This window comes from Caretta caretta, chromosome 3, assembly GCF_965140235.1.
Source record: "Caretta caretta isolate rCarCar2 chromosome 3, rCarCar1.hap1, whole genome shotgun sequence".
NCBI lineage: Eukaryota > Metazoa > Chordata > Testudines > Cheloniidae > Caretta > Caretta caretta.
Genome location: NC_134208.1, coordinates 160,867,095 through 160,894,505, shown reverse-complemented (window position 1 = coordinate 160,894,505; position 27,411 = coordinate 160,867,095). Strand labels below are relative to the sequence as shown.

Here is a 27,411-nt window from a genome sequence, read left to right as displayed (position 1 = left end):
AGCTTGAACAGCGGAACTTGTCTAGTCAGCTCTTCTTTCAGGTTCTCATGCACTCACCAACCATTGCAATGTTTGGGGTACAGATGGTTTGGAGGGGGATGTACAAAAGCAATCAATAGTGAAAAACCTGTTGAACTGAAATTAAGATTGAAGAAGGTAGGGACCAATGTTCCCTCTAAGCTGTGCACGTGTGCACACAGACCCTAAACCCCGCTCACACGGCGAAACACTATGCACACAAAAATTTGCACAGAAGCACAATTTGCACAGAATTTTTTTGCGCACACAGCCTGTCAAAAATTTGCACAGAAGACATTTTTTGCGCACACGGCCTGTCAAAAATTAGAGGGAACATTGGTGGGGACACTTTATTACTATTGGGATTGACTACACCTTCACTATTATTACGGTCATCACCTCTGGGGGCCCATCTCAAAGGATTTTGACTAATGGTGTTTACAAATTAGACACAATTGCTTCTTTATCATTTTCTCTTGTTTTCCTCTTCTCTTACTCTCCTTTCCCCTGTTTAATTCACTCCATGCTAATTCCCTCTGAAATCACATATATTTTTCTAATCTCCATTTCCACTGCTACTTCACTTCTTACTGAGCAAGATTTTCACAGCAGAAAGGTGTTACCTAATGAACAGTGTAATGTTCTTCCGGGCCTTCACTGACAGCCTAAAAACAACAATATTAAAGCAGGACCAGCAGGTCCTGGCTGAAGTAACAGTTTCTACTGCCCTCTAGCCAAAACGTGTGGACATACAGCAAACTGCTCTTGGCCTGAGGTGCAATAGGGTAATAAAATTAAAGAATAATCCTCACATGTGAGTAATCCCTGGTTCAGTGCTAATCATGCTTTCTGATTCCTAGCTAGCTCCACTGAAAATTAATGAACAAGTATTATGTGCAATTAAATAGTAACAAATGGGAATATGCTGTAAGCTATACTGGACCCAGCTGGCCATTGTGGCTCTTAAACCTCTAATGATCACACTGGCTTGGGACACACTTCATTGCTGATGCACCTCTAATATCTCAGACACCTCCAACTTGGAATGACTTCTTGAAAGATGATCAGGTAAAGCAACCAAAGTAAAGAGGAAGGGTCACCCTCTCTCTGACTGCTGCCAGCATAGGGATTTCAAACCAAAATTGAGGTGGATGTCTCTAACGTTCAGGTGTGTGGGGGAGTGGTGGTCCTAGGACACTGCCCCATTGGGGAACTAAAGTGGGCAATCCCCTTCTCCTACAGGTGAAGGATTTTTGCCTGCAGAAGTGAAAGACCCCTGAAAGCCTCAATTCTGCTGCCATCTGCAGCTGAACTATTCCAAAAGAGGTTTAGTTCTTTATCAAAATAAATAAATAAATGTGAACCTTTATGATTTTATAACCAGCTCAGCATTGTGCTTCCCTCTCCCATTTCTGCGCTTTTCTTTCTTTAAAGGCTTCAGCCAACATTTTAAAACCTGGGCGCACAAAAATAAGTGGCCTGGTTTTTCAGAGGTGCTGACCGCAATGGGACCTGTGGATCCCTCGTGAAAACTCAGTGCAGGTGTCTCACTGTAGACGCTCAGTAGGCTCCAAAGCATATTAACTTATCTCTGACTTGGAGATCACAGCATTGTGTTGGGCTGCCTACTAGACCTGTGTGTCTATCTGTGATGCTGTTGCCCTACCAGATTAGAGGGAAGTGTGTTAATGCAAACCTTCCAAGTGAAGCTGAAAGACACTTATGCTGCTTTCTGTGTGGTACCTCCTAGTGGCTTCACTGGTGATCCAGAACTCAGGTCTCTGAGCCACTGCTGAAAGTCCAGCCTGGGGGACAAGCCAACTAGCTGATCACATGGCTACATCTGTGGCTTGACAGGCTTGTGACTACCTGTGAGTGGTGCTTCCACCATCCTTTGTTCACAGTGCTCTGGAAGACTGAGAGTGGCCGTGAACTGATTAATGCCTGGCTGACCTCACACCACAGGTCATGAGGTTAAAGCAGCTATAATGTTAGAAGGAGATTCTACAGTGTGAACAAGGGAGACGATGAGAGAGTCCTTTTGGACAAGGGGGAAACAGTTTCACAACCATACCTGCTGAAGAAGCTAAAAGGAGCAAGACTAGCCTAGCTTGGGTAAACACATGAGATCCCGCTGAGATCGGGAGCAAGTAGGTGCATCTCCTACCGAGATGAACAGGAATTGTATCCATTTCTGCCAGGACTGGATTTGGACCAGACTGTCTCACAGAGATGCACTACTGTAGAAAAGGGTAATATCCCAGAACACTGCAGTGTCACTTGGACATTAGATTCATAGAATCATAGAATATCAGAGTTGGAAGGGACCTCTGGAGGTCATCTAGTCCAACCCCCTGCCCAGAGCAGGACCAATCCCCAACTAAATCATCCCAGCCAGGGCTTTGTCAAGCCTGACCTTAAAAACTTCTAAGGAAGGGGATTCCACCACCTCCTTAGGTAATGCATTCCAGTGTTTCACCACCCTCCTAGTGAAAAAGTTTTTCCCAATATCCAACCTAAATTTCCCCCACTGCAACTTGAGACCATTACTCCTTGTCCTGTCATCTGCTATCACTGAGAATAGTCTAGATCCATCCTCTTTGGATCCACCTTTCAGGTAGTTAAAAGCAGCTATCAAATCCCCCCTCATTCTTCTCTTCCGCAGACTAAACAATCCCAGTTCCCTCAGCCTCTTCTCATAAGTCATGTGTTCCAGACCCCTAATCATTTTTGTTGCCCTTCGCTGGACTCTCTCCAATTTCTCCACATCCTTCTTGTAGTGTGGAGCCCAAAACTGGACACAGTACTCCAGATGAGGCCTCACCAATGTCGAATAGAGGGGAATGATCACGTCCCTCGATCTGCTGGCAATGCCCCTACTTATACATCGCAAAATGCCATTGGCCCTCTTGGCAACAAGGGCACACTGTTGACTCATATCCAGCTTCTCGTCCACTGTCACCCCTAGGTCCTTCTCTGCAGAACTGCTGCCTAGCCATTCGGTCCCTAGTTTGTAGCGGTGCATTGGATTCTTCCGTCATAAGTGCAGGACTCTGCACTTGTCCTTGTTGAACCTCATCAGATTTCTTTTGGCCCAATCCTCCAATTTTTCTAGGTCCCTCTGTATCCTATCCCTACCCTCCAGCGTATCTACCACTCCTCCCAGTTTAGTGTCATCCACAAACTTGCTGAGGGTGCAATCCACACCATCCTCCAGATCATTAATGAAGATATTGAACAAAACCGGCCCCAGGACTGACCCTTGGGGCACTCCGCTAGATACCAGCTGCCAACTAGACATGGAGCCATTGATCACTACCCGTTGAGCCCGACAATCTAGCCAACTTTCTACCCACCTTGTAGTGCATCCATCCAGCCCATACTTCTTTAACTTGCTGACAAGAATACTGTGGGAGACCGTGTCAAAAGCTTTTCTAAAGTTGAGGAATAACACGTCCACTGCTTTCCCTTCATCCACAGAACTAGTTATCTCATCATAGAAGGCAATTAGGTTAGTCAAGCATGACTTTCCCTTGGTGAATCCACGCTGACTGTTCCTGATCACTTTCCTCTCCTCTAAGTGCTTCAGAATTAATTCCTTGAGGACATGCTCCATGATTTTTCCAGGGACTGAGGTGAGGCTGACTGGCCTGTAGTTCCTAGGATCCTCCTCCTTCCCTTTTTAAAAGATGGGCACTACATTAGCCTTTTTCCAGTCATCCGGGACTTCCCCCAATCACCATGAGTTTTCAAAGATAATGGCCAATGGCTCTGCAATCACATCCGCCAACTCCTTTAGCACTCTTGGATGCAACGCATCCGGCCCCAGGGACTTGTGCACGTCCAGTTTTTCTAAATAGTCTCGAACCATTTCTTCCTTCACAGAGGGCTGGCCACCTCCTCCCCATGCTGTGCTGCCCAGTGCAGCAGTCTGGGAGCTGACCTTGTTCGTGAAGACAGAGGCAAAAAAGCATTGAGTACATTAGCTTTTTCCACATCCTCTGTCACTAGGTTGCCTCCCTCATTCAGTAAGGGGCCCACACTTGCCTTGGCTTTCTTCTTGTTGCGAACATACCTGAAGAAACCCTTCTTGTTACTCTTAACATCCCTCGCTAGCTGCAACTCCAGGTGTGATTTAGCCTTCCTGATTTCATTCCTACATGCCCGAGCAATATTTATATACTCATCCCTGGTCATTTGTCCAATCTTCCACTTCTTGTAAGCCTCTTTTTTGTGTTTAAGATCAGCAAGGATTTCACTGTTAAGCCAAGCTGGTCGCCTGCCATATTTACTAGTCTTTCGACACATCGGGATGGTTTGTCCCTGTAACCACAATAAGGATTCTTTAAAATACAGCCAGCTCTCCTGGACTCCTTTCCCCCTCATGTTATTCTCCCAGGGGATCCTGCCCATCAGTTCCCGGAGGGAGTCAGTCTGCTTTTCTGAAGTCCAGGGTCCGTATTCTGCTGCTTTCCTTTCTTCCCTGTGTCAGGATCCTGAACTCGACCATCTCACGGTCACTGCCTCCCAGGTTCCCATCCACTTTAGCTTCCCCTACTAATTCTTCCTGGTTTGTGAGCAGCAGGTCAAGAAGAGCTCTGCCCCTAGTTGGTTCCTCCAGCACTTGCACCAGGAAATTGTCCCCTACAGTTTCCAGATTGTTTGGAACCACTGCAGTCCAATCCCGATGCTTTTTAAAAGTAGGTATACAGTGTATGTGTAGCCATGTCAGTCCCAAGATATGAGAGCGGTAAAGAGGGTGAGTAAACATCATTAGTAGTGGGGAAGCTTCAAAAGTGAGGGCGGTTGGGTTCCTCTTGCACCTAAACACTGCATTGATTTTATGAAATTTATCTGAATCTCCCAAGGCTGTAAAGTTGCACTGGGATTCTGATGCCAGGCTGAGGTTTCAGAAACTGCCTGTCCGGGTTGGAAATAGTGCAAGGAAGGAAGTGTTCATGTTCTTGCAGCACTTCCAGGCCTGGCAGGCAGCCTGAAACTATGTGGAAATGCAGACCCACCAAAAATTAATTGGAGTTAGGTTCAGCAGCATCCCTTTGAGTAAATCCTGGGGGAAGAGGTTTCTGGACCACTCCTTTTCTGAGGCATAAACCAAGGTCTGTAGCCTGAGATGACAGGGAAGATGAAGGAGAACCCCAGTAATTCCCCATGAAAAAACTCTCCCGCACTATGCGAGCAATCACTTTACACTGTGGGATCTCCTTTGACAGCTAAGGCAGAAGCTGAGGCAGCTATTTGCACTTGCTGGGCCTGATTCTCCTGCTGACAAACCAGCTTTATTCAGGGCCTCATTCTCCACAGCCTTGTATCTCACACTGTCATTTAGTCCTGTGCAAAGTTGGTGTAAAATGCTTCTTTGGTAGGAATTACAGCCATTTGAACTAATGTGACTACACAGATGTAAGACAAACTGGCCACAAGTGAGTATGGCCATCTGGACCTTGGCCAATATTTACTACACTCTACCTCAGCAACACAGAGAGAGATTTTGGCTTTGCAGGGCACCATGATGCATGGGCTTCAGCACAGTCAATGGAAACATTCCTTCAAAGTATGGGAGGGCGGGAAGAGAGCGGATAGACTAGCCACTGCATTGTTCCCATGGGTAAATTCTTCTTTGCCATCCTACATGCGAAGCGCTAGGAATCCCAGCCAGGCACAGTCAGGTTTTCCTACTAATACTGCGCACATTACAGACCTGAATTAGTGAGCCCTTGCAACACCCCTGCCATATGATCCCCATTATACGGCGAGAAGAACTGACATGAAGCGATGAAGTCACTCAAGTCACGTGGCAGCTATAGGCGCTTGGCAACTTTGAAGCCATGGCCACACAACAAGGGATCAGAACTCAGGAGTTCCTGACTCCAAGCCCCAGGCTCAGTCCACCCCTCACACTGTCCTGCATCGCCCCTAATAGCAGCTGCAGGCATTTTAGTCAACAAGCAATTAGGGCCAAGGGTAGAAGAGGGACTGACGTGCACAGACACTTGTTTGGCTTGTCGTATGAGGAAGAGAAACAAGATGACCTCAATCATCTTTTTGCAGATGCAGCCAAGTGGCAAGGAGAAGTGTATTCAATGACAAGGCTTACTTTTGAGCAGTTGTCTGGAGACCAGATACCAAGTGCTGTGCTCAAAGAACAAATAAAAGAGGAAGTAGCTCCACTAGAACGGCCTGCCTCCTACAGATAAAGGAGGATGGAGTGCAGCACTCTGCCCAGCCTGGAAAGGTGAGCGAGAGACACAGAGATAGGTAGGAGGTGTATTGAAATGGGGGCATTTTGCCTGAGAAGAGGAGAGGGGCAGGAGGATCATCCAGTGGATTTCTCTATTTGATTTACCCCGTCCTGTTGCGAGACACCTCTGTGATCATGCGTAATTGGACTAAATTGATGACTAGCGGATGTGAGCAGAAAGCTAATCCAGAGCTGCATGCTGTTATCTTGCTGTGCTGCGTGGCTGGTAAGGAATTGTGGGACATACTCAGGATTCTGTGCTGGGGGGAGGTGTTCGTTTGGCTCAACTGGCAGAGAGCACTTGCTGGAGAGAGCTAGGGCCTCTGGGAGCTCCATCCCATCCCTGACTTCTCTCTGTTTAGACACACAGGTGCATGCAGATTATTACGCTGTTTTGTGAGGGATAGTAGCACTGTCAGAAATCCCTGGCCACGTCAGACAGTTGTCACTATGCTGTACAGCATAGCCAATCAGATCTCCAGGGATGGAAGAGAAAGACCTAAGACCCCCTTGCTCCAAAAACTCAGACCCTGCTACTTGAACTAGAGGAGAATTTTTTTCTGTTACTGGTATAGGGTCTATGATACCTCAGTGAGCAGTTCATATGCATCCACTAGGGGGTAGTGGGGCAGCTGGATCCAGCACCACCCTGGTTTTGGTCACACCCATTCTGCTGGGAATTGAAGTCTGGAGGGACAGCTGAGCATTAGAGGCAAAGAATTCTATGAAGGGGCCAGAAGATACCACCAGATCCCTTCCCACTTAAGAGGGAAAACTGATAAGAGGGTCTGTTAAATGGCCATGCAAGCCCAGAAGGCTGAAGAAGAAACCCCAGGAAGGGGAAGCTTGTTTAGTCTGGATTTTGTTATTTATTTGGACTTTTGCTCCTGGACGTCTAAGAAAGCCTGAAGACAGCACTCCCAACAAGGGGAAGGTTGGCTGGAGAGCGAGACGCTGTTACACAACAGACCGTGTAAATCCTTCTGGGTCATGAGGGAAGTACTTTGGGAAGAGGTGAAGGAAGTGGCCTTGGGGCAAAGAAGCTGAGAGGGTTTGAGCCTTATATCAGTCATCCGCTTCTTTTTCAAGGTCCAAGGCTGGACCTCCCAATAGTGGGTGGGCAGGAGCTCCTCTTTCATTCCCTCTGCAGCAAGGTGGGAGCTTGTCGCATACACACACACTAGCCAGGTCATTACAGTCCCTGTAGTTATAGTGAGACCCCTTAATTGCCAAAGGGACTGCTGGGTAGCTACAGTGTATAACACACTGCAATTAATAGAGAGGAACTCTCTCGAGGCCAGAGATTTTACTGGACCTTAGGGAAGGTGCCCACCCTACCCAGCTGATCATTAGCACAGGTTTCACTGTACATGGTACTTTTCATCCGCAAGGATCCCAGAGCATTTTATAAACCAGAGGTGGGCAAACTACGGCCTGTGGGACCCTCCTGCCCGGTCCCTGAACTCCTGGCCCGGGAGGCTTGCCCCCAGCCCCTCCCACGCTGTTCCCCCTCCCCTGTAGCCTCAGCTAACTGTGATCCCGGTGCAATGCTCTGGGCAGGGGGGGCTGCGAGCTCCTGGGGCCACGCAGCTGCAGAGCCCGGCCTGACCCGGTGCTCTGTGCTGCACAATGGCATGGCTGACTCCAGCTGGGCTCCAGCCACCGGTTCTCCAGGCAGTGCAAGGGTTGGATAGAGGGCAGGGGAGTTTGGGGGGGGGGGTGACATGGACAGGGGTTGGGGCGGTCAGAGGGTGGGGAACAGAGGGGTTGAATTGGGGTAGGGGTCCTGGGGGGGCAGTCAGGAAGGAGAGGAGGGGTTGGATGGGTTGGCAGGGGGCAGTCAGGGGACAGGGAGAAGGGGTGGTTGGATTTGGTAAGGGTCCCGGGGGGTAGGGGGGGAATCAGGAAGGAGGGGGGGGTTGGACGGAGTGGCGGGGGCAGTCAGAGGGCAGGGATTGGATGGGGTAGGAGTCCACGGGCTGGGGGCGGGCCAAGCCTGGCTGTTTGGGGAGGCACAGCCTCCCCTAACCGGCCCTCCATACAATTTCCGAAACCCGATGCAGCCCTCAGGCCAAAAAGTTTGCCCGCCCCTGTTATAAACCAAGGGTAAAATGTTCTGTTCTTATATGCCAAACAACCCACTAAATGCTAATTTTGCCCTTATTGCAAGAATGATGTTCCTGTGTCAAACAAATCCTGAACATTGCAGGCAGCAGAGATCCCCACGTCAGTGAGAGAGAAGAATTTTGCCCTATACCTGTATAGAGTTGTATAGAGGCCATTCACGTCACCTGAACACAGCCACCTCTGGGACGGATCATGGCAGCTATTCTGTGCTAGCAACACTGTAGATCAGATTTATTAGTGTGATGACAATTAAGAAGGGGAATGGAAAATAACTTCTCCAAATGAAGCTGCAGAATATAGTTAGTCAGGCAGAATGTAATTCCTCAAATTAGAAGTTGGCCAGCCAGGACGCTGGAGCTTTCAGAGGATCTTTAATTAATGACCAAGAGCCCAATCACACAGTTCTAAGCAGGAGCAACTCCACTGATTCTAAAGAAGCTGCATCCTCTGTCACTGTTGTGCATTTGCTTCTGTGTGGGTTGCAGGTAGGGCCATCCCTGGCTATTCTGGGGTGCGTGGTGTGTGGGGCCCCAGGCCTCCATGTGGGGGGGCTGGCTTGGGGGACAGGAGGGAACCACCTCCCAGCCCTCACCAGCGGCGCGGCTAGGGCCAGGTCTGTACTTCCCGTGGCTGGTGAGTGCAGGCCCGGCCCTGCTGCAGTCCTTAGGGGATGGGGGCGGGGATGGGGCAGAGCAGGGGCGAGAAGAGGCGGGGCTGGGGTGGAGCAGGGGCTGGAGCAGCATGCAGCTGCGTAGGGCACCAGGAAATGTGGTGCCCCAAATTTCCTGGTGCCCTACACAGCTGTGTACTTTGCGTATGGGTAAGGACGGCCCTGATTGCTGGCCTCAGTTTCAAAAACTGCAACTTCCAGTGATTCCATGTTTGGAAACTTTACCCTCCAGCTGAAGTTGCAAACCATCCTGTAGGCTCTTTCAGGTTTCTAGTGAGATGAGCTAATAGGACTCCTTCCCAGGCTGCACACTCCCCTTTTTTACCTATTAAATGTAAATATTTGTTTTTGGACCTGCATGTGGATCACTGACAAGGTTTGTTATCAACCAATGTCCCTACTGAAAGCACAAATCACATTCTTTCCTTACCACCTTGCCCTCTCCTTCTCCTCCTTGAAAACATACAAAAGAGCCATAAATGAAACATGTTTGTAAAAAGGGCCTTCAGATTCCCTCCTCCTTCTCCTGCTCACTAAAAAATGACAGATGCGATCCTCCTTGTTTATTCTCAATCTGGAAGGCACTCAGGTGTTATAAGGATCTAAATGGAATAGACTAAACCAGGTCACTAAACGAAGTCTTAGAGATGGGCCCAAACCAAGCTCCTAGATTCAAATGCAGGATATGGGTGGATGCTTCAGAATCTGATACAAATTTTGTAGCTGACCCTTTCTATCCAGACCAGCTGTTTGGATCTGAACACTGCTGAATATTGGTGGGGAGCTGGAATTTGAATCTAAGTTATGCCCTTTGGGCCTATCTGTAGTAATTGTAATTCATGACATTTCAGCATGACACAAAAATACTCCTCAGGCAGAAAAAAGAAAAGGTTTTTTGTTTGTGTGTTTTTAAAGTATCATTGCAGTGTTTGTTTTCCAAATGGCAAGGGGTCATTTTATTTTCATTTTGGCTTAAAATAAGTTGCTGGTGATTGAGAGAGAATTTTTTCTCCCCGTAAGAGGGGAGCAGCAGATTGAGAGTCACTCAGATACACAGGAAATAAATATCTTCCAAGCTTCCAGGCATATGAAAATCACAACACGTTTGCAAGAGTCATGGGGATCTCTGCTCAATTCAGATGCAACGGCTCAAACCACTGTGCAGCACAGCCACTGTGGGAGGAAGAGAAAAAAGGAGTTTGTCTAGAAGGTCCATTACATGTCTTTAGTGGAACTACATATGGGCTCTGAAACTATGGATCCAAACACCACGGGACTTTGGGGAAGATTAGATCAGCATCTAAATTTCTTTTATGGGGTAAACAAAAACCCACAGATCCAATTGCTCTTGAACTTTGGGGAAGTTCAGAACTGGGAGCTGCTTCAAACTTTGCAAATAGGCCACTCTCTTGGGATGAGAGAATGCAACAAAAAGAGATGCATGATCTTTAAAAAAAAAAATCGTGGAGCCAGATTCCTCCCACATCTTAACAGGATACAACGAACTGCCACTGGAATCATAGTGGGGGACTGCCATTCATTTTTCCACTTGGATTTTCCCTGCAGAGGAAGGACTGGGCCTCATTACTTTTGAACAACTTTGGTTTGAATAATGAAAACCCTCATTTAAAAAGGAGGGGGTGGGGGGAAAGACATGACATCTTAAAAGGTCTTTTTCAGGTGCTGTTAGGTCATTTAGTTCACCCTCTGCCTCTGCAAGAATTGTTCCCTGCTGTGCATTTTCTAGTGGTTTGCTCCACTTTAAAAGAAGAGAATGAAAATACCCATAAGGATATCATCTCCTAGACAAATGGAGGCATTTTGAATAAATTCTCTCTCACTGTATGTGTGATAAGTGTTCATTCTCTGGAAGAACAACTACTGGCTTAGGAAGGATTTTAGTAAGAGCTTTTTGTCTGAAAAATCTCTCTTTCGCTGCTGAATCTTCAGTAGGTCTCCTGTTTGAATCGCTATTTCATTTGTTTATAAAGCTGATAATGGACATCCTGGGGAAATATGTTTTAATTGTGACCAGTCATCACAACAGTTTAACCATAGGGTAGTTTGATGTAACTAGCCTTACCTCAGCCAAAGAGAGCTGGATGACTCCATTCTTGTCTTTGTCTAGGAGCTGGAACATTTCTGAAGAACAAAAGAAGGGAAGAAATAAAATATAAGTAACACGGTGTCTGACAAAATATGGAGGCCTCCCTCCGTGGCCTATTCAAATCTGGATTCAGGTGCAAATTTTGAGTCACAATTGGATAGGAGCATTACAGATTATTTCCCTCCCTTCCTCTTAAGTATCATTCATAAGCCACTTATAAGCATGGGATAGCATATCAGGCGGGACCCACTATGACACATTGTGTGTTCAGAACAGGACAGCCACAAAGCACTGGCCATTTCACATGATATGTAGGGATGCACCCATGAATCTGAGATCTGACCCAGGCACAGATAAGGTAAACTATATCACTAAAGTGATCTGTAGCTCACGAAAGCTTATGCTCAAATAAATTTGTTAGTCTCTAAGAAAAGGAGTACTTGTGGCTGTAGCTCACGAAAGCTCATGCTCAAATAAATTGGTTAGTCTCCAAGGTGCCACAAGTACTCCTTTTCTTTTTGCGAATACAGACTAACACGGCTGTTACTCTGAAACCTGAAATTAGTCTCTAAGGTGCCACAAGTACTCCTTTTCTTTATATCACTAGTGGGAGATGACTAATGTGGGGGCAGAGCACTGGAAACATAGTGCATGTGATTATAAGTCATAGGAGGATTAAGAAAAGCGTTTCACCATCTTGGAAGAATCCCCAATGGTCAGTCAAATGGAACAGTTAACATTAGACTGCATTCATTCAAAAGAGTAAGTGAGTTCTCCTCTTTTGTCAGCCCATCTCTATCAACAATCCCTAAAAGAATCAGACTGTCCTTGATCTATTATTATACTGGGTGTTTCTTCAGAATTTACAACAGGAGGTTAGATGGCTACTCCTTTTCCTCCCTCCCATAATCCTAGAGTACAACAGCTTCTTAAGTGGCTGATTAGATACAAAATCTGATTTTTATAGCCATACAAACCCATGAAACTCCTTCACTGCCCCGAAACAAAAGCATATTCTATATTTCCACTGTCTTCTCATTGTGAACATTGAGTTTATTTTTAATTAACCAAGCCTCAATACAAGAGAATAATCTGCATCCTTGACCCTTTTACAGACAAAGGGCTTTGAACTGGTGCTGGGCAAACCTTAAAAAGGGTTCAGAGGTTCATTTGAGATAAATGGCACCCAGAAATCATTTGAACAAGTTAGAGAAGTTGGTTTGGTTTCGGTTTGACTTTCAGGTGAAGATTTGGGCCAGTTCTTATTTTTATCAGAACAGCTTTCACCTTCCCCATTTTGAAACTTTGCCATTCTCAGAACCCATTGGAGTTGCTAAATTCAGTGTGGACTAGAGAACCGAGGAAAGGGCAGGCCATGGTGGCAAGCCTCCAGCATGGATACATTTGGTTGGCTGAGCTAGGGATGCCTAACTCCTGTTCCCAGTTCTGCCCAGGGGCTTCCTGGTTGGCTTGAGGCAAGTCTCTTAACCTCTCCATGCCTTCCTTTCTTCACTTCTGAAATGGAGCTAATGGGGGTGCTGTGAAGATTAAAGAGGTATGGCTTGCAAAGCTCAGAGGGACAGATTTTTAAAGATATAAAGTGCCTAAAGATGCAGATAGGTACCTAGTGAGATTTTCAAGACAACCTAGGCACCTAACTCCCATTGAAAACCCCACTAGGCACTCATCTACATCTTTAGGGACCTAGAACCTTTAAAAATGTGTCTGTAAGTGCAAATTTACGGCTAGATTGCACAAGCCTTACTCATTTGGTTGAACATTTACTAACACAAATAGTCTCATTGAAGCCAGTGGCCTACTTGCATGAGTAGGAGATTCTTCCAGGCTGAGTAAGTGCTCCACAATCTAGTCCATGACTATTGTCTAGAAGAAAGATGATTAAGGTTTGGATCTGGACTGAATTCCTCCAGTTTTTGTCTGGGGCCTTCTCTATTGGTTTGCGCAGCAGAGCCAGTTTTGCTGGCTCCCTTACACTTCCACACAGTACTCTGCACTCAGCACTCCAATTTAAACAAAAATACCAAGCACTGAACAAACACCCCCCTTCCCCCCCCCCCCGCAATGTTCAGCAGTTCTGCTCAGCGGCTTCAAAAGAAGGAACTTACTGAAGAGGGTCTCTAGGTGGATCATACAGGCAACAAAGCCGTCAAAGTCAATGGTCATCTTGCTGTCGGCGTAGCGGATAGCAATGATGTTTTGCACCTTATTGTTGAGAGTGAAACCTGAAAGCACAGAAATCACTCAAGCAGCAGTTACATACACTTTTTAATGCAGGTTGCACATGGAATTTTTGCAGCTGCAGAAAGACGTGGCTGAAGAATTATGGACTATTCCTCCTAGAAGAGTTGTTGGTCTCCATTATCTCTACTGTGTATTCTCCTTTCTATAGCCCATTGTGCTATGGTGGAGACAGGCATAATTCTCTTCCCAAAACCTTGACAAACTGTATATGTTCCACTTGTTCTGCAGAGTTCCTTAGCCCTATATCCTGAGATAAGCACCTAATTAATATGACTTACTGCACTCCTGGGGCCTGAGCCAAACAGCAGCAATTGCAGCAGAGTCCATTACCTACATAACACGCTGGTGTTGAGTTTTAGGGCTTGATTTAGGATCATGTTAATGAGACGTCTTCTGGCCTAATCCAGAGTGCAGGGACCCACCCACAGAAAGTCCCCCAGGAAAGAGCTTGCAGAGATACAAATCATCCACAGAAAAACTGATCCTGCAGGGGGTCCAGAGCTGGCCAGCACCACCCCAGAAGTGGACAGTACGGCCAAGGAAGAGGCGTGGCCAGGGGATATACATGGGGATCAGGAAGAGAGAGAGGCAAGTCAATGATGTCACCACAATTATGAGGCTACGAGGCAGGAGGGATAGTAGAGTAGTCAGAATGCCTCAATATTTTCATTTTTTTAAAATACGGAATACCACATTAGGGCATCCTTTCTACACGTGATATTTACCTGCTTCCTTGAGGGCATTTCGCATCTCATGAGCATCTATGGTACCAGAATAGTCCGTATCCACTTTCTTGTAGATCTCCTGCAGCAGAAGAAAGAGGAAGTATTGAGTCTGCCTTTAGACTGTTAGGAGCCCTATCTGACTGACTGGGAGATGCATTGCTACTGCCAGCCAATGCATCGCTACTGCCAGCCAATGCATCTTTTCTCTGAAAGTGTAAATGACTGAAGGAAAATTTTCAATTAGCTAATGGCAAACTGTGCCCTGGGAAACTATTCCCAGTGGTCTGGCAGCTTGCCCATCGGCATGTTGTGCTGTGGCAAATAGGCCCTTGAGGAATATCCCCCTCACTCAGCGAACACTGTAATATACAACTTCCATTTTGGTTAGCACTTCAAAAGAAACAACAGGCAGTTCTCACAGCCAATTGATCTGCTAGCCAGCTCTAGCTGAGTAATTAGAAACTATTCTGGCCTGCAGCTCAGAGGGGAAACTGCACTTGGGGCATGTTTTCATTTACGCAGGCCATCTACTCATTGCATGCTGGTGATCAGAATGTGTCCAACCTGTGAGGAGCTAAGCACCTCCTCCTTGGCTTCAATGGGAAAGGAGGGAGCTCTGCACTTCACAGGAGCAGGCCTGTAATGCGTACCATCCCAAAAGCTTATCTTAAAGGGGCATTATCAAGTAGGTTAAGTCCAAACTTTGGCCTTCTTTAAACTGATTCTGCAGAAAATCTTCTGGATATTAAACTTTCTATGGGGGGAGGAAGCACTTTCGTGGAGACTGGGGCACTGCACCCCATATTTGTCACAGTAATATTATATAATTATGGCATAATTATGATGCATTTTGTACAAGATAAGTCATGTGAGGTGTGATTGGAAAAGTTATGATTTGCTGAATATGATTATCCTATATGCATGCATGTATCATTTTTGTATCTGATGTTATTAATATTATGTATCTATTATGAATGTAGTTATACCAAGTTGATACCGAATAGGCAAGATGCTTTCAGTCTAGATAGTGGGTGGAGAAGGGCCTATTCAGGTAATGGGCCATTAGGAAAAAACAATAAGCCTTAGGAGAAGCTTATCCATTACCTGGTGAGCCTCCCTGAGAATGCTCGAGGGCCTGTAAGTAATGGCTGTTATGACTCAGCAAGGTATGCAAGGTCCTGTGACCAGGCCATGTGACTCTGGACTCCAGCTTGGGATGTCAGTATTTTTCCACAACGTGGTCTGGGAACCAAGCTTTGAAACAAAGGGTTCCTGCCATATGCTAAAGCTATATAAGGCAGGGAGTAACATCATTGGTTGTTCTTCACTCCCCCCACAAGAGGACTCCTGGAAACACCTAAGGAACAAAGACTGAACTGGGGAAAGTTCTGGATCCAGGCTAAAGGGATTTCTAGCCTCTGTATGGAAACCTGAGAAACCCAAGCTGCAAATTAAATGCAGCTTGTGCTTTGAGAATCTGCCAGACTGCTGGTATCATCAGTCAGGGTGAGAAACTGCTAATTCATAGTCAATCTAACTAGTGGATTAAACTTTGTGTTTTTATTTGTTTGCTATCCCTTATAATCACCTAAAATCCAACTTTTATAGTTAATAAATTTATTTTATGTTTTAATCTAAACCAGTGGGTTTGGAGTGAAGTGCCTGGGAATCTTGGCTCAGAGGGGCTGTTGCATTTCCCCTCCGCACTGAGTGGGAGGTGAACAGGAAAATAAATTCATAGTGGTTGTGGTTTGGACCAGGGCAGGATAGTAAAGCTCTGGGGTCCTAGGCTGGGAAGCTAGTGGTTATTTTGACTGTAGCCTCTCTATTGTTGGTTCATGCAGTGGCTGGTCAAAGCGACTGCATGTAACTGCAGCTAGGTGCTTCCATATCTGTGCGTATGCTGGTGGAAGTGCAAGACCAGGAGCATGTCTGCAGCTTGTCACAGAAACACAGTGTGAGCAGGAGCCCAGGCTGGTGGGTCAAAGGGCCCAGTGTTACCCCAGTTCCAGGTGGCACCCAGGGGGAACCCGTCACAGAGACATTTAAAAAAAAAAACCTAAACAATATCTATTTTAGTCAGCCCTGCAAAAATAGAATTGCCTTGTATTCTGCTATAGCAGTTAACTATAAAACTCTATTCCAGAGCAGGTATTAGAAAGTTTGGTGCACAAGTAATTATGTTGCACAGCACAACAACAGAGCCATGTTCATTTCAGCTGTATTAAAATGTAAGAGGTGGGGATGAATCCGTGTTTGCCTAGCAGGTAGGAATGAAATCACCAAGCCAAAGGAGTTGTTCAACCTTCTAAAAAAGTGTTCCAAAATAGAGTGGGAGGGGCCAGGGTGGAAGAGGAATTGACTATGTCTCTTTAAATCAGAAATGTATCTGAACTAGAGCTCTGAGCAAAACTCCAAACATAATGGGAAATTGGGACCTGTTTCTGACCTTGGTGGCTTGGACCCATCTCTGTTTAAATCTGTATTTCACAGAGCTAGATAGGGGCAGGGAAACAATGAAATAAGTTAGTTACCAAATATTTTTGAATCTTCAGCCAAAGTATCTTGAATTCTACAACATCCAAGGTGCCAGTCCCATTGGTCTGGGTATGTTAAGGCCTGGTTCAAATTCAGAATGGATCAGTTTCTACCCATATCAAAGAGGAAGAGTAACCGGCACTGATACAAATAAATGACCCATTGCAATGTAGTGTACTATTCACAGTAGTTTTCATTTGTAATCCACCCATTAGAGAGAGACTTGCAGTTTTAAATTTGCTTAGCTAAGGGTGTGCTAAGAATTCCTGGGCTATCTGCAGTACTGTAGTGGATTGTTAAAAAGGTACTACACCTATTAGATTACACTCCCATTTCATACAGAGAGGAGTAACCCACTACTGAAAGTTCTTTTTTAATAGACTACGGGTATGTCTACGCTACGAAATTAGTTTGATATTATAGAAGTCAATTTTTAGAAATCAATTTTATACAGTCGATTGCGTACGTCCACACTAAGTGCATTAAGTCGGCGGAGTGCGTCCTCACTACCATGACTAGCAGAGGCTTACAGAGCAATGCACTAGGGGTAGCTATCCCACAGTTCCCACAATCTCCATTGCCCATTGGAATTCTGGGTTAAGCTCCCAATGCCTGATGGGGCAAAAATATTGTTGGGGGTGGTTTTGGGTACATTAGTCACCCCTCCCTCTTTGAAAGCAATGGCAGACAATCGTTTCGTGCCTTTCCCCACCCCGTGCGAACACCATTCTGCTTTCAGCAGATGGTGCAGTAGGACTGCTAACTGTCGTCATCCACCGCTGCTCTGCTGCTATTGTCTCAATAGCGAATTTCTCCATGTTGTCTGTCACAGGCTCCTGGGTACGTGTGTTCTTCCTTGGGAAATGTGTGCGGTGCTAACCGTAGTCCTCCACCACTTCCGCTGCCATGCTGCTCTCCTGAATCCACCTCACAGGTCCTCTCATCATTCACTATAAATATCTATTCTCGTGGCATGTGTCATCAGCCACTGCTTCTGCTGCCACTCTGCTCTCCTGCAGACGCCATACCACGGCAAGATGGAGCCCACTCAGATCACCGTGGCAGTTATGAGCATTGTAAACACCTCGCGCATTATCCTGCAGTATGTGCAGAACCAGAACCTGCAAAAGCAGGCAAGGAGGCGACAGCAGCACGGTGATAAGAGTGATGAGGACATGGACACAGACTTCTCTCAAAGTATGGGCCCTGGCAATTTGGACATCCTGGTGGATGACCTTACATTGTGATTGACCTTACATTGGACACTCATTAGCTATCAGGATCAGAAGCTGCCCTGATCTATGCTGATTACATCTGTGCTGAGCCAAGAACCTCTGACTGCTAAAAAGAACAAAGGTTCCAACTAATAAGAGATTCTGAATTAAATTAAAGTTTGCAGGTGACACAAAAATTGGGGCAGTGGTAAATCATGAAGAGGCCAGGTCACTGATTCAGAGCAATCTGGATCACTTGGTAAACTGGGCATAAGCAAACAATGTGTGTTTTAATACCGCTAAATGTAAAAAGTATACATCTAGGAACAAAGAATGGTAGCCTTATTTACAGGATGGGAGACTCCATCCTGGGAAGCAGGGAGTGTGAAAACTGTTTTGGGGTTGTGGTGGGTTCAGCTAACATGAACACCCAGTGTGATGCTGTGTCCAAAAGAGCTAATGAGGTTGTGGGATGCATAAACAGGGGACTTTCCAGTTGGAGTAAAGAGGTTATTTTACTTCTTTATCTGGCACTGGTATGACCACTGCTGGAACACTTTGTCCAGTTCTGACCCCCACAATTCAAGAAGGATGTTGGTAAATTGGAGAGGATTCAGAGAAGAGCCATGAGAACGATTAAAGGATTAGAAAACATGCCTCCTAGCAATAGACTCAAGTTGCTCAATCGGTTCTTCTTAACGTGAAGGTTAAGGGGTAACTTGATTAGTCTAGTTGGCTCTTCAGTCTAGCAGAGAAAGGTACAACACACGCCAATGGCTGGAAGTTGAAGCCAGACAAATTCAGACTGGAAATAAGGCGTACATTTTTAACAGTGACAGTAATTAACCATTGGAACAATTTACCAAGTGTTGTGGTAGATTCTCCATCATTGACCATTTTTCAATCAAATTTTTAAATCTCACAGCTCCCATTGGCCAGGAATGGTGAACCGTGACCACTGAGAGCTGCGGGCGGCCGTGCCTGCAGATGGTCAAGTTAAACAAACTGTCTCACGGCCTGCCAGCGGATTACCCTGACCGGCTGCAGGTTGCCACCACTGTCCTAACCCTCGTCCTCTGGCCGTGTGAAGCTCATCTCCCACAGGAGGCATGCAATGGGACGGGGCATGCAAAGCCTTTCCCTATCACATAGTTCCTCTGATCTTTCTCTGCACCTTTAGGGCTATACTGTGTAAAGAGAGAAGACCATACGGCCCTGCAGAAGGAAGTTCACAGTGTGTATAACAACCACTGCACAGCTTCCCAAGCACACTGGGTATGTCTACCCTGAGCTCCCATTGCTGCACTAGGTGAATTCTGGCAGAATGCCCCTGCTGTGCTGCAGAGTAGACCAGCTATGTCTAAAGAAAACATTAACATATGAAAGCCACAAAGCAGGGGTGGTGAAGATCTGGCCACTTGAGGGTTAACGTCTCTGCCACACTGTGCTGACAGAGCCACTTTTCTGAATTTTATGCCTACAGCAAGTGAAGGCAGATGCACTGGGAAAATCGGAAGTGTAAATCTAGCCTTATCTAGTCCAAGGTCTTTGCCAGGGAGATCTAGGAACTTCAGAGAACAGTGAAGTGACATTTAAAGGATACATCTAAGAGACTGATCATCTCTCTACAGGTGTTTATGGTGAATCCATCACTTTTAATGTCTGCCCCTGAATAAAAACAAAGTCAGAAATACTTTAGACAAATATTTTCTGCAGCCCACAGAAATACAGTCCACCCACAGTCAGCATCTGCTACTAGGGCAAATACACTTTCATTACTACCAACATTTCTTCTATGCACCTCCTCTCCCAACTTATTAAAAAAAGAAAGTGAATATTTAGTACAAGCGAAAGGGTTTGGATTCAAAAAATACCAGAGAGGAAAGGTCTGTTTATTCACAGAACATATACAGCATGGGCAATTGCAGTACATGCTTTTCCCAAACTGCCCTGGCAAGGATCTGTGTTGCATCCATTGTAAAGAAAGAGCTTCTGTGTTTGCACTGAACAAAATTGATCCTTTTGTAATCAATGTAGGTTACACAGAATACACTATAATGAACCGGGTAGCGTGTATGTGCAGGTGCCCTCTACTGGTAGAATCAGAGTTGCACATTCTATCATAAATCCTGTACTGCTAATAGAGATTTCCCCTTAGCCCATGTGGCAGAGGATTGTGCTTTTGGAGCAGGAAAACCAGATTACATCTGTGTTGTCAATATAGGGGCCATGGTGTGCCACACAGCAGCACCTCTGGAGTCCTCCTTAGGCATGGATTTCAGACAAGTACCTGTACAGTTTGTTAGGCCAGATCCAAATGTAGAAACACACAGGGAGTGAGACCCAGTCACTTCTCCCAGGACAAGCCCTGACCTCTCTATTCAGACTCCACATTCCAGTCCCATTATTTGGGGTGACAGTTATCTTACAGAAAGATTCATTACCCTGAACGGATCCCAGCAGTTCTCTTTAAACATTATTACTTGTTTATGTGCTATCAGAAAGGACCATGGTACAGAAATTCATTGTGAATCAAAGAGATATCCTGTATGTCTTACTTGCAGCATCTGCCTACCAGCCTTGCTCAGTGTGAAACATCTAGTGTCACTTACTCTTTGCTAATACCCTATTCAGAAGAGTTTGAAGTTCATTTGCTGTCATTTCACAGTCCTGGAAACAAGAAAAAAAAAACCACATTTCAGGTGATAACATAAATGTTTGGAACAAATCAATTGAGCCTTCATTCACTGCAATACTCCTACAGACAACTCCACTTCTTATCCTTATCTTAAGGCTTGGGACTCTAACGCTAAGGTCTCCCGTGTAGCCGCTCTATACCGACAAAAGTTTTGCCGACAAAAGTGCTACTGTAGACAAAGCCCGAGGACACACCACAGATATTTCCTTATACTTAGAACGTGAAGTGAGTGGTATCTCAGGTACCACAGTGTGGCAACCCACTAAATGTGACGTGTCTACCAGCAACCACTGGCTCAGTTCCTCAACTAAGGAGATTCAGAAACACATCCAGACTTATGGAAACTGAAAGGGAAGCAGCTGAAATTCACCAATCACAACTCAAACAGGCTTCTCTGGCTAAAAATGATGCTCTCACACTTAAAATTGGCCCCAGGTATTTGCTCCTTAAGAGCAAACCCAATGCGACAGCTACAAGCTAGTTTGTGCAGCAGGATCCTGCAGATGCCAAGGTCTCCTATGCAGTAGAGAGTGCAATACTACCCTCTAGCTAAAGGATTCCTGGGTCCAGCAACTTCTAACCAACAAGGAATATAGTCCTAATATCTATTAGTACAACACTCCAAATTATGCACCAGCACCAGGTAGCTGACTCCCCAGGTAATTTATATCACCACATAGTAACATCACTCACTTCCACCATTCTTAAAGGGAGGCTACACCTTGAGAGAATCACATTCAGCACCGATATGAGGAATAACGTAGTACAACTGTTCTACTGTAAGGTACATTAAATTGGACCAAAATGGTAGCCGAGAGTTAATAAAAGGGGAAATCCATTCGATTCTTCAGAAGACTAGATAAACAAGAGAATTGGTACTCAAAATAGTTTTCTACCTCTCTATTAAGATGTCACTCTCTTTTTCTCTCTTTAAACCACTCACCTCTCCAGAAAGCTTCTGAAACAGGCTCTTGAACTCCTTATCTATGCCCTTGTCATCAACATGAGGCTAAAGGGAAGAGAGAACCAATAATGTGGTTTATTATTCCAGACACAGGTGCCAGGAAATGGGTGGAGGTGATTGAAATTGCCAAACAAAATTTCCTAAATAAATGGCTTAATTCCATTTGGAAGATGAGCGGGGTCAGAGAGCTCTGGCTCAAGCCCAAGCCTGAATGTCTACGCAGCAATTTTATAGCCCCGCAGCCTGTCCCAAGTCAGCTGCGGATGTTTAACTACTGGGCAGTCAGACCCTGATTGGAAAGGACTCTTGTGTTATCACATTATGATCACAAAATAGATGTGGAGAAAAATTATATTGAGCCTGTCTATAGCAATTACACAGTTCCTTGGAGGTCTGCTTTTGAAATTCTTCTTTATGGAAAGGATCACACTGTACCACGGTATTATATTCTCCTTGTGTATATGTATTCTGAACTGATGTACTACAGCTCAGTTACAGAATTGCATGGGCAAAATTTTGCCCCAAAAATGCACATGGAACCTGTAAGCCAGATAGATAGGGAAAGGAGGTTTTCAATTACAGGGCTTCTTTACACAAGTATGGATACTCTGATTTCAGCTCAAGCCAACCGCAACAAAATCCCAAATCAAATGTCTGCTTGCCCAAGAAGCTGTTCATTTAGACCTAACTGGCATTTACCTCATATGGTTTTGCAGCCACTACATCACCAATTTCCCTGAGGAAACATAAAAATAAAAGAAATGACCAATCTAGTATTTACAAAGCAATGGATCCTTGTATAGGACTGCGGTCTCTAACACGGTAACTTGAGCTTTTCAGTTTGCAATAATCCTACCTCAGCACACACCACTACATTTTAAAAATCATGCACACCAGGTGAGATTTTCTTTTGCCGTGTATTCAGCCTCTCCAGCCTTTTCCTTCTACTGGCCACTTTGTAGGATATATATGCTTGACGACTGTCTCTTCCCCCACACTTCTGATCCTTCCTCTGAAAACATCTGCTCAATGTGCAGTAGCAGTCAAAGCAGCTAAATACTATGAACCATTAAGAAAGGGACAGATAATAAAACAGAAAATTTCAATGCCACTATATAAATCCATGGTACACCCTCACCTTGAATACTGTGTGCAGTTCTTATCAGCCCATCTCAAAAAAGATATTGGAATTGGAAAAGGTGGAGAAGGGCAACAAAAAAAGTTAGGGGTATGGAACAGCTTCTGTATAAAGAGAGACTAAAAAGACTGGAACTTTTCAGCTTGGAAAAGAGAAGACTAATCAGGGATATGATAGAGGTCTATAAAATCGTTATTTACTTTCTCCACACCACTCATGAAGTGTTATTTACGCCTTCACATAACACAAGAACCAGTGTCACCCAATGAAATTAATAGGCAGCTGGTTTAAAAAACAACAAAACACAAAACAAAAGTAAGTACTTCTTCACACACACAGTCAACTTGTGGAGCTCCTTGCCATGGGATATTGTGAAGGCCAAGACTATAATGGGGTTTAAAAAAGAAAAAGTTCATGGAGGATAGGTTCATCAATGGCTATTAGCCAAGATGGTCAGGGATGCAACTCCATGCTCTGAGTGTCCCTAACCTCTGATTACCAGAAGCTGGGAGTGGACAACAGGGGCTGGATCACTTGGTGATTGCCTGCTCTGTTCATTCCCTCTGGGGCACCTGGTATTGGCCACTGTCGGAAGACAGGATACTGGGCTAGGTGGACCTTTGATCTGCCACAATATAGCCGTTTTTATGTTTCCCATGGCACTTTTTGACAAAACTTTTACTCTGTAGACCCCAGGTGGTATTCAGATACTACAGTAGTGGGTGCTAGAACATAGTGGGCAAGCCATTGCTCTATAATGTGGGCTGGAGCACCCACAGAAAAAACAATAGTGGGTGCTGAGCACCCACCAGTGGGCCCTGCCAATCTGCTCCTCCCCCCACCCTCACCTCCAACCCACTGTGGATCAGCTGTTCAGTGGCAGGCAGGAGGCCCTGGGGGAGGGGACAGAGCAGAGACAGGGCATGCAACAGGGTGGGAAGAGGTGGGGTGGAGGCAGGAAGAGGGCGGGTGGAGCTCGAGCATCCCCAGAGAAATGAGAAAGTTGGCACCTGTGTGTGGATGTATTGACTGATACAAGTAGCCCATGAGTTGGGGGCCTTAAAGGTTCAACTCGCAAGTCTCTCATGTAGTGTGGATCATTCCACCTTGCTCCTTGCATACCTCACCTTGAGCAGACAGAATTATGAAGAAGATACATACTGAGTTTTAGCCTGTTTCTCAGAGAAAACTCTAAGGCAGAACTCTCCATCTTTGAAAGGCTCGAATGTGGATGGCACAATGAGGTACTCTCCTGGGGGCAGTTTGAGACGGCTGGAGACTTCGCGCAGGTTAACATAGGTGTCAGACCGGGCTACTGGTCGGTGGGTTGTGAAGAAATCTCGGCTCAGATGGACATCTGTGTGATTTTTCAGCTGGCAAAAATAATATTCTATTAAAAAAAAATCAACTGGATAAAGTCACCAGAAAGCCTAATTTCCCTAGTTCTATTTCATTGTTTAAAAGCCATCCCCAGAACTTTATGCTACTTGGAAGCAATATAACCTCTGAGTGCAGGCAAGGGAGACAAGCACGAATGTTCTGCCATATCAACATAAAAAACAAACCCAGAACAGGCTGAACAACAGAAAGGGGATGGTGCTTAACTCTATCAGGATCAAACTTATGTGTCTCTAATGTCTGTGAGACAATAGCAAATAGAACCATGTTAATGTGCACTCACAGCTTGACAAATTTGTTGTGAATAAGTTGTTCTGTTAATTTAGCACTTTCTTTTCATGAATTGTACATGAAAAGACTGATTTTTTACAAATTTTATTCAGCCTATGGGGTGTTTGCAAACTGTTCGCTTTGACTATTCATGGCATGTGATTGGTCACCTAAGCCACATAGTGCTGCCAGCCCTCCAGGATTTAAAGTCTCCAGGAGTTAAAGATTAATCTTTAAAGATTATGTCATGAGATGAAATCTCCAGGAATACATCCAATGAAAACTGGCAACCCGAAAGTCACGTGCTGTTTCTGCTCTGCGATTGGAGGACTAAATATTTTTAAACAGGAAAAGAGTGAATAGCTAACACGCTTGTTCTCATATCACTGTGGCATTCGTGAGCACAAAATATTCAAGAGGACAAAACCCTAGTCATGAGAGTGTTCATGTATAGCAATAAGGGACACACATATGAACAAGCCAAATGGCCATTCAGAATTCACGCAGATGTTTGTTAGCATTGCAGCTCTAGCACCCATGTACCATGGCTAACTCTCAGATTTCTTCAGTCACCTGTTTCACCAGCCTCACAGCCCTATCATCTATTCCTTGCTTCTGACAGTATCCATAATCCAAAACTGTGAATGGATGCAGGTTGTCCTTCAGCAACACTACAAACAGAATATTCTTTTTATTGGCTATGCTGCTTCAATGGAAACTTCAAGCACCTTCTACCTCTAACAGTAGGCATAAGGATAACATGGCTTGAGGTTTTCAAAGCCAACAAGGGGATTTAGCCACACAACTCCCCTTCATTTCAGTGGGAAATGTGTGGCTAATCCCTTATCTGTTTTGAAAATCCAACTCAACAGTTCCATGAACTGATAATCTGGTTACACTCTACAGAGTTTAAGCAAATCAGCCACTCATAGCGGAACACAATTAAAAACAAGATCCCAGTGCGAAATACACCTTTAGAAATCTCATTCAACTTACCTTTACTCCATAAACTTTTCCTTCAAAATGTGTGACTCATCAAGGCAATGATACAAGAAAGGTGGAGCATGTTTGACAGAGGGTGTGCCGACTGCTACACTGATTGTGTTTCTGGCTTGACTATAAAGCCAGGTCACAGGGTAAATGAGCTGAACTCATTTGTAAGGGTGATCAGATGTAACTTCTTATATAAAAGTAGTATATTTAACAATAATAGCCCTAAACACTACAGCATCTCTGTTGTAAGCTATAGAATAATGTGGTGCCTTTTCTCTTTTTTTAAAGTAAGGATTGGGTTTTGGTATAATCAACTATTCAAACTATTTCTCCCCACCCATTCTGAAGCGAAACTACACGCAATGAAAAATTCAGAAATCAGATCCAGCATTTTTTCAATGTATAAGTTCCATTTCCCTTTGTGTCTGAAGCTGTAAACAGAGAGCAGATAATTGGTACATAGCTGCACATTACGTTATTGGGCAAGAACAAAGGGGATGAAAAAAACACAGCAAAATTGGCAGCACAGAATGCTACACTATAGTAATGAACATGACTCCATCTAGCTCTAAACACCCCTTTGTGGTCCTAATTTTAGAAATGGAAAGCCTCTTTATCTTAACATTGACACTTGATTGAGGAGATAAGAGTTGGGTAAATTGATGACATTGTGCCACTGCCCAGCAAAGATAGAGGGAGCCACAGAGTTTGATATTTCTTTAAATAATGTAAACTGGGTTTCCTCTAAGCAGGAAAGGAAAATACAGTATGGACCTTGTTCTGCCATAATCTTTACTAGACACACAGATCCCATTCTGATCTTAGTTATATTAAGATCAATGGCAGTCAATGGAGTCACTCCATATTTAGACTAGTGTAAATGAGATCAAAATCTGACTGGGATGAAACCTCATCCTACAGTTCCTTTAAAATGGCAATTCAGAAGTGCAGTGTTGGTCTTCAAATATCAATTTAGTGATTTAAAAAAAAACACCCCAGTCAAAGTTCTCCCAAAGGTTTGTAGTCAGTTTAAAAGGCACCATGCTTTAAGCAGCAGTTGTATTAAACAGGTGGTGGCCATCTGGAGGATGGAAGTCTCCAGTGGAATGTACATACCTCTTCAGGGACCTGCAAAAGAGAAGTTAATAATGAAAAGAGGCTGCTTAGTATCTTCTGCAGTCAGTTGGGTGAAATGTTAACTAATGCCACATTTTATAGACTCAGGTAGTTTGTCTTTCATTCCTATTTACAACCATTTAATGCAATTCTAGTCCATGCACAAAGTTTCTACTTGTGCTAGCACTGTTCCAAAGGAAAATTAATTTCAAGATTTGGCCAAATGTTCTGTTTTTACTCAGAGGCAATGAGAGCTTAGTTCAAAATTGTTTTGAAAATTTATGAGAACAGGCATAAAATCTATTTGCCTGCCATTACCATAATACTGATGAAAAATGTAATGATGATATCTGTTTTGACTTGTGATTAAAATATTTGCCAGAAGGCAAATAGTTTTGCAAAGCAATTTTAATCTGTGTAATTTAGCCCTTGATAAGTTAATAAAATAGCTAAAAAGCACTGCTGCAATTTGCACTTATGAATATAGGACATGATTTTCAAAAGCACCCAAGTGATTTGAGAGCACAAATTTCAATGGGACTTGTGCTCTCAAGTCACATAAGTGCTTTTGAAAAATTCACCCATAGCCTCTTAGCCCTGGTCTACACTAGGACTTTAGGTCGAATTTAGCAGTGTTAAATCGATGTAAACCTGCACCCGTCCACACGATGAAGCCCTTTATTTCGACTTAAAGGGCTCTTAAAATCAATTTCCTTAATCCACCCCTGACAAGTGGATTAGCGCTTAAATTGGCCTTGCCGGGTCGAATTTGGGGTACTGTGGACACAATTCGATGGTATTGGCCTCCGGGAGCTATCCCAGAGTGCTCCATTGTGACTGCTCTGGACAGCACTCTCAACTCAGATGCACGATTGTTTGCCATTGCTCTGATGGAGGGAGGGGCGACTGACAAC

The 27,411-nt window shown here is 44.7% G+C and overlaps 1 protein-coding gene and 1 long non-coding RNA gene across 2 annotated transcripts in view; one reads left to right on the top strand and one right to left on the bottom strand.

The window, feature by feature from the left end:
* Positions 1-10,002: 10,002 nt before the first annotated feature.
* LOC125633669 (calpain-8) overlaps positions 10,003-27,411 on the bottom strand; it is a 51,476-nt gene continuing 34,067 nt past the window's right edge. The window contains exons 11-21 of the mRNA XM_048843289.2: positions 26,498-26,509; positions 23,882-24,093; positions 22,282-22,318; positions 21,562-21,627; positions 20,533-20,590; positions 19,524-19,588; positions 16,703-16,771; positions 14,169-14,247; positions 13,308-13,424; positions 11,158-11,216; positions 10,003-10,247 (exon numbers count right to left, since the gene is read on the bottom strand). Of these exons, the coding sequence (XP_048699246.2) occupies positions 10,224-10,247; positions 11,158-11,216; positions 13,308-13,424; positions 14,169-14,247; positions 16,703-16,771; positions 19,524-19,588; positions 20,533-20,590; positions 21,562-21,627; positions 22,282-22,318; positions 23,882-24,093; positions 26,498-26,509 (798 nt within the window). The 3' untranslated portion in view covers positions 10,003-10,223. The remainder of the gene's footprint in view (positions 10,248-11,157; positions 11,217-13,307; positions 13,425-14,168; positions 14,248-16,702; positions 16,772-19,523; positions 19,589-20,532; positions 20,591-21,561; positions 21,628-22,281; positions 22,319-23,881; positions 24,094-26,497; positions 26,510-27,411) is intronic.
* On the top strand, positions 15,419-19,613 carry LOC142071626 (uncharacterized). The gene is made up of 2 exons (XR_012667753.1): positions 15,419-15,674; positions 17,539-19,613. It is a non-coding gene; the product is annotated as an uncharacterized LOC142071626 (long non-coding RNA).